The 10,298-nt window shown below is 38.6% G+C and overlaps 1 protein-coding gene across 1 annotated transcript; it reads right to left on the reverse strand.

Moving 5' to 3' along the window:
• Nucleotides 1-231: 231 nt before the first annotated feature.
• On the reverse strand, nucleotides 232-2,631 carry LOC129104790 (zinc-binding protein A33-like). Its single transcript, XM_054615632.1, has one exon. The coding sequence runs from the start codon at nucleotides 2,401-2,403 to the stop codon at nucleotides 982-984; it is 1,422 nt and encodes a 473-aa protein (XP_054471607.1). The 5' UTR covers nucleotides 2,404-2,631; the 3' UTR covers nucleotides 232-981.
• Nucleotides 2,632-10,298: the final 7,667 nt, after the last annotated feature.

Consider the following 10,298-nt stretch of genomic DNA (forward strand, 5'->3'; position numbering starts at 1 on the left):
ATGGTTTTTCTTTATTTTTATTTTTATTTTTTTCTACATTGTAGATTAATATTGAAGACATCCAAACTATGAAGGAACACATATGGAATTATGTGGTAAACAAACAAATGCTCAACAAACCAGAATATGTTTTATATTTTAGATTCTTCAAAGTAGTTGAATGAGAAGGTGTGTCCACACTTTTGACTGGTACTGTATGCAAATTTGTATGCATCCTAGTGAAATGTATTACAATTCAGACATCTATTTCAGACTTTCAAAGTGTTTTATTGTTTTTGTTTTATGAAAATAATAATATATTTATTTTATTAACTTACATAAGTGTATCCATTGGAAGCTTTGCATATAAAAGGGCAGTTTTAATAACATAGGCACTTCAACAGTGTGCAGAGAAATGCAAAAAACAAAAAAGTGCAATCAATCAAAAATGTACTGTTCAATCCAACAGTATGTGACCAACAAGGTACAACCACCCTGACTGTACAGTAACAAAGTGCAAGACAAAGAAAATGAGAAACACAAAAAGACCAACTGCGTAAATAGAACACTAAAGTAAAGCCCTTCTTCCATTTGGTTAACTGGAAAGGTCCCCAGTGTAGCTTTACCATTTTCCCTCTCAGGTTTAGTGTGAAGTATGTTCTGAACACACCTTCACACAATCATACATTCTTTTTTAGCATTTTTACATAACAATTTCAGTGAAAGAGACTACATTTTAGAATTCTTGAGATATTTTACATTGCACACATCTCTGAACATACAATATCTATTCAATGTTCCACATTTATCTGCATGTGTATATTCTGTTGTGCTCTACAGTTTTCACAACATCATTCATTTTTAATCATACCTCAGTTTTAGAGACAAAAAAAAAAAAAAAAAAAAAAAGTTTCCTGACTTGATAAAAATAAGAAAAACAAATCAAAACATTGAGCGATATTCTCAGTTTTTTTTTTCACAGCTGGATGGAAAGCAGGTTCATCACTCCACCGCTATGATCTTGTAATTGTCCACCGGCCGCGTCAACGTCACGGTGACATCCACCGGCAGTATCTTCAGTGGGAGGGTATCCCAGGTGTTGATGTATGGAAACAGCCTGTCGGTGAATGTGTGCGTGAAGGCATGAATGGGTGTGTTAGTATCTCGATCCAGGAAGGACAGCGTCCCCATGTCCCAGTTCAGTTGCACTCTGACCCTCATGGGCCGTTTGTCCAGCGGGAGGATGGCCGCTGGGCCTGACGGGGAGAAGGCAGAGAATTTACCTTTATAAAACCTCACCATCCATAACCCCGACATGACGTCTCCTGTCGTCTGGGCGTCCGGTGCCACGACCCCGAGCGCCCACACGTGATTGCTGCCGACCTCCACGTCCCAGCTGTGTCTCCCTGAGGTGAAGCCCTCATAGCCCAGGACGCTGTGGTGCCCCTCCACCTTCTCCGGGGTTGCAACAAAAGGCCTTTTTGGTCTACAACCTGCATTTGTCAAACCTTCAGACAGCTGGATCTCTGGGTGGGCGGTGTTGGGGTCCAGGACTACAGGGGTGTATGACACCAGCTGTTTCATCTTGCACCACACGTTGAAGCTCATGTTTCCCAGGTGTTTGGCAACATCGATCCGGCCCCCTGTGACCCGCTCTGGGTCCTCCGGCAGGGGGCGCTGAGCAGCCCTGGTGAGAGCATCGACCTGAAGCAGCAGTGACGTGTCATCCCCATCCCGCAGCCCATCCTCTATGGTTTTGATGGTACTTTCCAGGGCAATTACCTCACCGGTCAGACTTACAATCCTGTCCTTGATGACTGCTCTTTTCTGGGTGGCTTCTTCCTTCAGTGCTGCAATCCTGAAATCTTTCTCCAAAACCAGGAACTTCTGCAGCAAATCAAACTCAGTCATTATGGTCATCTCAGTGGACAATGCTTGATTATGAATTGCATTATCAGATTTCTCCAAATCCAGTTTCACTTCACTGATAAGTTTCAGTTTCTCCCTTGCATGCCTCACATACCCCTGCAGGCCACTCCTGTAGGGCTCTGCAGCTTCATCCACTGGGGTGAAGCGGTGGTTGGTGTGCAGCCTGGAGTCCCTGCAGACCACGCAGATGGGAGCACGGTGGTCCAGGCAGAAGAGCTTGAGTCTCTCCGTGTGGAGGCGACACACCAGCCCTGATTCCACCTCCAACAAGAACGCCTCGCACAGGTTCTTCAGCACCAGGTTGCGAGGAGGTGACTTGCTCCGAGACAGCGTTTTGCAGATCGGACACGTCCTCTGTTGTTTGGTTCCCCACCATTTCTTCACGCACACGTTACAGAAGCTGTGGCTGCAGGGGAGAAGAACAGGGTCTTTATAGATGTCCTGACAGATGGGACAGGAGAGCTCGTCCCTGGGTGTCGACCAAGTGGGAGCCATGTTGTTTCTGCTTTTACTTTTGTTTTTTGGGGGAAGATATTAAGTAAACACACAACTTCCTGAATCGAACGCGAGATGAAGACACGCCCCCTCCCGGTGTCCCATATCAGCTTAATTCTGAGATGATAAAAAAAAAGGAAAAAAAAATATGTATGGTAGTCAATGGCGAGGGACAAATACTTTTTTTATCCCGGTTGAACAGAGCCACGAGACACACATATTATGTTTGTCAAATTTTAAGAAAATTTTGCGACATAAAACATTCACAGTTAGTCTTAGATCTTTCGTAATATTATTAGTTTTGTGTGAACTAAATCGCTCGTCGCGCACAGCTACGTCATCAACACTGGCCGTTAGCTCGGCTTGATAGCTAGGCAACTATGTCACTATGGCAACACATTTAAGAATCATTAAGAATAATAATTTTTGAAAAAAAAATCAAAACTCATTGTTTATGTGGGTGATTCACAGTTAGTCTTAGATCTTTCGTAATATTATTAGTTTTGTGTGAACTAAATCGCTCGTCGCGCACAACTACGTCATCAACACTGGCCGTTAGCTCGGCTTGATAGCTAGGCAACTATGTCACTATGGCAACACATTTAAGAATCATTAAGAATAATAATAATTTTGTTTATGTGGGTGAAAGTCAAAACTCATTGTTTATGTGGGTGATTCACAGTTAGTCTGAGAGCTTTCGTAATATTATTAGTTTTGTGTGAACTAAATCGCTCGTCGCGCACAACTACGTCATCAACACCGGCCGTTAGCTCGGGTTGCTAGCTAGCTGCCAAACTGCGAACATTTTTTATTAACTGTGTCACCATGGCAACACATTCAAGAATAATAAAATAAAAATTATTGTTTATGTGGGCGATTCACAGTTAGTCTTTTAGATCTTTCGTAATATTATTAGTTTTGTGTGAAACCGATTCGCGAACTAAATCGCTCGTCGCGCACAACTACGTCATCAACACCGGCCGTTAGCTCGGGTTGCTAGCTAGCTACCAAACTGCTAACATTTTTTTTAATCTACTGTGTCACCATGGCAACACATTTAAAAAATAATTAAGAATAAAAAAATAAAAAAAACTCATTGTATATGTGGGCCATTTATTAATTAGACGATAATTTAATTTTAATTATTTTTATATATTTAATTTTTAATTTTACTAGCATTAAGAAGGAAGAGGTTGATGCACACATGTTATAATAATGATGATCATAACAATACATTTTATTTGTATAGTGCTTTAAAAGGCACTTTACATGGTAAAGACAGAATTGATACAATCACAATCACTATAGTCCATCGTTTTATCCAGCAACCCTTTTAATTAGTTTTCATTTTGCCATTGATTCAATTCAATTCAGTTTATTTTGTATCGCCCAGTATCACAAATTACAAATTTGCCTCAGAGGGCTTTACAATCTGTCCTTCCCTCACATCGGCACAGGAAAAACTCCCCTAAAAACCCCTTTAACAGGGAGAAAAAAGGAAGAAACCTATGGGAGAACGACAGAGGAGGGATCCTTCTCCCAGGATGGACAGAATGCAATAGATGTCATGTGTACAGAATGAACAGCATAACAGAGATACAACACATTCAATGTATATGACATAAATGATTCATATAATAAGACTACTTATAATAACAGCAGTAATTATTACAGTAGAATTATAGTTATGAAAATAGTAATAGTAATGTGATTAATAATAATAATCGAAGTAGCAGTGGGTGTCAGTCGGCTCACAGCAGGAGGCACGACTACGGTCCAGGTACCACAACGATTCATGGAAACCTGCAGAACGAGAAAGCAAAAGGGCTTCAGGGTGGAAGTAAAGCTAAAATGCTTAATGTTACAGGTAATAGTAATAGTAATGTGACTAGTAATAATAATGGTGGTAGCAGTCTATTCTGTATTTACATATTGATAAATATGTAAATACAGAATAGGTCCACAAAAAACATCCATGGTTTTATGTGCATTTTTGCAGGGGTTTTTTTCTCAATAAAGGTTACCTGCATATCATTTTGTGCATTGTATAAGTCCACTTTATAGTTATTTCAAATCCCTCTGGAATGAAATACAAATGCGGCATCTTGCCGTACAGAAACAGTGGCATTGCACTATACACATATTATTAGCTAACTGTTAGTGTTGGTTCAGTTTCAGCTTAACTTCTCTTATCTGAGGGACCTTATGTCTGAGTTGACATGGCTGCATTTTCCCTCTGTGATTAATACAGTACTCTATTTATCTGTATTCTTTGTGCTCGGGTTTCCTCCTATAGGTTTATTGGACACTTTGGGCCCCTATAGGCCTTTGCTCTGAAGGGTCGTTCAGCAATCCATCCATGAGTATCAATTGGTATAAAATAAATTGAATGATTCAAACAGAAAATGAGGAACACAACAGGGGGAACTCACCAGAATAACATTAAAGCCGGTCTCAAACATGCATATATGTTCAAAGCTCCACAATTCTCTAGATCAAGTCCCATCCGAATCCTATGCAAATTAGAAAAAAGGGGAAGAGGCGAATACATATGTGCGGTTGCTGCTGATCTGTAATGACGTGTGTTTCCTTTGAGGAGCTCTGAGATGTGGATACATGCCCGTGAGCTGTTGTAAAATTTTAATGGTGTAGCTGAGCTTGGTGTATATGCACAGGATGCAAAGGAAAGGTGGATCCAGGTACAAAACAGCTGATTTCAACACATGGTGGTGGTGTCGTGGTAGAGGAGGAAGTGAAAGCTGTGCAGTAAGACAAAAGTGAGAAAACTGTCAGTATTTTAGATCGTCTTATTGCATTATACTCTCGTGACTTAAAACAACAATATATAAGATGGCAATGGGCAACTGCTGAAAAAAAGAAAGATGTTTGGAATTGTGAGGGTTTTCATCAACATGGGGCCGTGGATGAACGTTGGTATTCTGATGCTAAATCTGTACGGTGCTGGTTTTGAGGTGGAGGTGTAATGGGGTCAGGTGGCCTACCACCCTTTTAAGAGAGTGTGTGTACTTATAGAATACAGCCCAGCAACATATTGAGAACATTGAGAGTGGGTGGACTTTTTTTTTTTTTAAACTCACTGACTGTGATCAAGTGATCACTCAGAAGCATTTTTATGGTAGTGTTTTAATTCGTTTTATTTCATTAATTTAGGTAATTCACTCTTGCTTCATCAATAAATTCTCAATAAAACGTCTTCAGTTGTCTGTTTGACTGTATCTGAGATAAGATAAGATAAGATAAGATAAACCTTTATTGATCCACAGCGGGGATATTCAGTTGTTGTGGACACACTAGGACAGCAATACAGATTAATAGAGAAAATCAAAGAAATTTATAGAAAGAGCTATGTCTTACCAGAATAAAAAAAAAAACACAAAATAGTAATACAGCGCAATGCAAAAGCATTTGGAGACAGAAATTACAAAGTAAAGTGATGGTGGTGTGGTTAAAGTGACAACTGTGAGTATGATGATGCAAAAATCAGTGTAACATATTAACATACTATAGTATAAAACTGTAAATTATGAAACCGTAGTTTGGGACATAGTATGAGGTGAAACGTAGTTATTTATAACATAGAGTATTGTACAACAGTACAGTAATAACGCTCCCCCATTGGAAACGGGCATTATACAAATGTACATTAAAGTAATAGGGTTCACCTTGTTATCCATTTTAACGAACATTACGTATTTTATCCTCTCAAACCCTCATCATCCTCTGCTCTTTGTGCTCAGTTTACTTCTATCCAACTTGCAGTATATCTCTTCATTAAAATACAAATATTAAAAACTGATGCTCTTTATTTAACATGCAAAAAATATTGATGCTTTCATCACATAAAAAAATGAATTCTCAACAATCTGGAAAAGGGAAACAATGCATGTTAGAGCTTTACACAGAGAGGTTGGATTTATATGGTCGTTTACATAAGACCTGCAGAGGGACAATGCATCACTAATGCAACATTGTACATGTAGGGATACGGCCTATGTAGGACACACAGTCATTTTAGGGTAAAAAAAATGAACAATTCATCACTCTGCAGTGTACGTGTGTACACGCATGTGTGTGTGCATATGTATTGTGATCAAGTCAGACGGTGTGATTCAAGTGAAGAAACAGCTCACTACTGTCGCCATGGAAACAGGCAAGAGGCGATGGAAGTGTGTGTGTCTCTGTGTGCAATATGTGTGTTTCTGAAGGGAAAGAGACAGAGAAAATCCCCTATTCTTTTCTATTCTATTCTATTCTATTCTTAGCTGTAAATCACAAATTGAAGACTGGAAGCATTTCCAAATGTTCCTCTCTGCCTTCTGCACAATGCATGCTGGAAAAAGCAACCAAAGTTGCATGCACATTTTTTAAAAAGCTGATACTGGTGTCACCGACCTCTAGCATCGGCACTCTTTGGTCCTTGGCATTTTAAAACAGCCTGAAGGGATTACATTGAACTTATTTTAGAAAACAAAACTGAATTCAAACAAGCTGCATCCTGTCTGATCTTTTCAGGTTTGAGTGACATGTTGGTGTGTCCATGTGTTAAAGTCAAGGGGCTGAAGTGTCGGATGTTTTTGAGGGCAGAGTCCTGTACGTAGCGGTCAAGGAGGCTGTTTGCTGGTCATTGATGTGCATTGGATCCAGTGTCAGTGCATCAATACTGAAAAACACACATAAGTCACTGGTGCCTAATGACCCTTGACACTAAATGTCAATTCCACTTTTCAACATGGACATGATGAACACGGTGGGCTATTGATGTCCCTTAAGAGAAAATCAACACATAAAATGTGTACGAATGATACGAAAATGCCAGAGAATGAACATTTTGAATACATCATTTGGTGTATTATTATTGTCTTTATGCACATTGGCATAAGTAGGTGCAGGGCTGCCATCAGAAAGGCTCCCTCTACCTGACGCTGCCCTCCAAACGCCTGCAGCGTCTGAAGAAAAAAAAAAAAAAACGAGGACTAACGCAGGACACACAGAGCAATCAATTCTCAAATTAAGATCCCATCAACTTGTCGTCCAATCCAGTGGAGTGTCCTCTCAATGGATGAATAAATCAGTAACCCAGTCAATCAATTCACCACCTCTTGATTGCTTCCTACAAGCCTCCCAAAGCAGAAATCAATATGTCCTTACGTCAAACACAGCAAGCTTTGGAATCCCAGATAGACATGCAAGAGAAACAAATGCGTCATTAGTGAGTAGTTGAAAACTACATCCATGCTGTTTACCTTTGATTTACAATCTCTCCCATACCCATACCTGAAGAACATTAAAAAAGGTAAAAATTAAAGTCTAATGATACTACCACATTGGCACAGTACAATAGGGAGTATACCAACTTGACATGCTTTTTAACTTTAGAAAAGATGTTTCAAACCATTGAGATAACCAAAAGTATTGAATTGACGGTACAAATACTGAGGCTTTATGCTAGAAGGATGCCACTGTGTTGGTGCATTTGCATCTTTAACTACTACCTAGTACCCTAATCTTTAACACCATTATTGCATATTAATTCATAACCTCTATTTGTACCAACAGTCAACAATCACGACCACCTATTGTGGCCTTTTCATTTGGAAAATACAGTGTGTATATAATATTAAATTTGACATATTTGTCTTGGTTTGTTTGTTTCTGTCTTCCCAAAACTGTTTGTTAAAAGTGTTGACAATCAAGCGAAAGATATGTTAAGGCCACACAAAAAAGTATGGAAAGAATTACAGAGTAGGGATACGTGTGTGTCTTTGAACACGCTTTAAAATAAAGAAAGATTTTCCCGGAAACACTGGACAAACCTACACAGAGAGAGAGAGAGAGAGAGAGAGAGCTCTACATCTTCTATATCACTTACAGTAACGTAAGTTCTAAACGCCTAATGTCTGTATTATTTACAGAGGTAAAACTCATAGCAAGCTCCCTCTTCCGCATTTCAATTGAATTATTCACATCCTTCACTCCCTCTCTTTCACACACACACACACACACACACACACACACACACACACACACACACACACACACACACACACACACACACACACACACACACTCACACGCACATGCACCTCTTACCGTTAATGGACTGCTACATCATAAACAGTCTTGCCAGTAATGTGGAAAAATGTGTGTGTGTGTGTGTGAGTTCTTTTTTCTGAGCATGTGTGCACTTATTAACTACACTATGTCAAATCTCTCTTTGAATAATACATTACATCTCATGAGGTATCAGCATTCCTTAGTGTTAGCGCTTGCACCCGGTCCTCTGTGGCTTTGAGCTGAAATCCAGTATATACTCATAATGCCGGCAAAACAACCTCAAAATGAACAAGGGTTCTGGGAAGCAGTTCTTTTAAGTAGGGAGTATTCAGTGTGACAAATGAATAAGTCAGTCAGAAGGCTGCCTTTTGTTTGAATTTGGTAACAGCAGACCTTAAAGTTGCAGTGTTTAGGATATTCAAGTTATTTGTCGACCCGTTACTGATTAAATGATTAAAAAAGTGAACGTGATTGCTCAGCAGTGATTTATTATCAGTTTTTAATCTGTAAAACAATCAATACTGACCTTCTTGTTTTCTTCTTCACAGGTCTGTTGGTATGCAGTCCGGTACATGCACATTTACTGCTAACCAAAAATGTCATGTTTTATTTCACATTTTCAATGTCAGTAAAATTAAAAAGAAGAAAAAATGGAAAAATGGAAACAAGACTTCTGTTCTCGTTGTTCTCATGATTACAAGATTTATCTCACTATGTAAGAGGAAAAAAAATCCAATAATTACAAGACACCATCCAACAGTTATGAGATCTTGTAATTATGAGATCTTGTCTCATAATCACGAGTCACAATTAAGAGGTACAGATTTTGTGATAATGAGATACTTGTGTGAAAAGGTCTCCAATTTATGCGTTCTGATAAACTAATGTGCCTCTCTGAAAACCACATATGATCTTATATGTTGGGTTGTGATTTTCACATGCAATTCATCATACATTTCACAGATGAAAATCAAAGAAAAGATTATTTCAGACGAATTTCATCACATCAAAAAGAAAGAATTACTATGTAGGCCAACATGGGAACATGTTTAAGATACCAATGTTTTCCGCATGTGATAAAGATGTTAAATGTGTACTCACATGTGATGAATTCACGATAGTCCGTTTTCTTGAATGCCACAGTAGGAAAATCACAGTTGTAAAATAATGATGGCTGAATTCCATTTAGCTGCTTCAGTTTAAGGGTCCTATTGTGCATGCTGGATCACTGTCACTTTGTAATGACTCGAATAGAACGGAGCCAGCGTTGGTGTTGTGTAGAAACAGCTGGGCTTTTCTTATATGACAAGTCAAAATGTTGGTTGTAAAAAGATCTATTGTCTTCTCACACACATCAGTCTTTTTAGTGAATCCTTAAGGCATACTTAACTTATAAATTCATATTCTTAATTTTTGAGCGAGAGTGTGATGTCAGGGAATAAAAAATGGTTGCATTTATATGTGCATATAAACATTCATGCATGCATCCAGATACACCTACATCCACATACAGTAATAAAGGGGTTTTATTAATGCAAACTACGGATTAAAAAAATAAATATATATTTGTATTCAAGTAAGTATGTGTATATATTGATGAATATGAAGTAAGGTTTTCCCCCTACTTTTCTTTCTTGTTCTTTTTTTCTGCTTGTATCACTGGGTGTATAAACACAATAATAATACAAATAATTGCAAATACATGTTGGACATTTTGTGGTTGTACTGATTCATGCATTTATTTCCGTAAAAGTACCCAAAAAATAGAAACAAAAAAATTAAAGAAAAAAGTTTTTATTTTAGCTGAGGTTAAGATCACT

Source organism: Anoplopoma fimbria, chromosome 16 (assembly GCF_027596085.1).
Source record: "Anoplopoma fimbria isolate UVic2021 breed Golden Eagle Sablefish chromosome 16, Afim_UVic_2022, whole genome shotgun sequence".
Lineage (NCBI taxonomy): Eukaryota > Metazoa > Chordata > Actinopteri > Perciformes > Anoplopomatidae > Anoplopoma > Anoplopoma fimbria.

Bases quoted from the DNA above. Each gene is read 5' to 3' on its own strand.
- LOC129104790 (XM_054615632.1), bottom strand. From the start codon at position 2,403: ATGGCTCCCACTTGGTCGACACCCAGGGACGAGCTCTCCTGTCCCATC.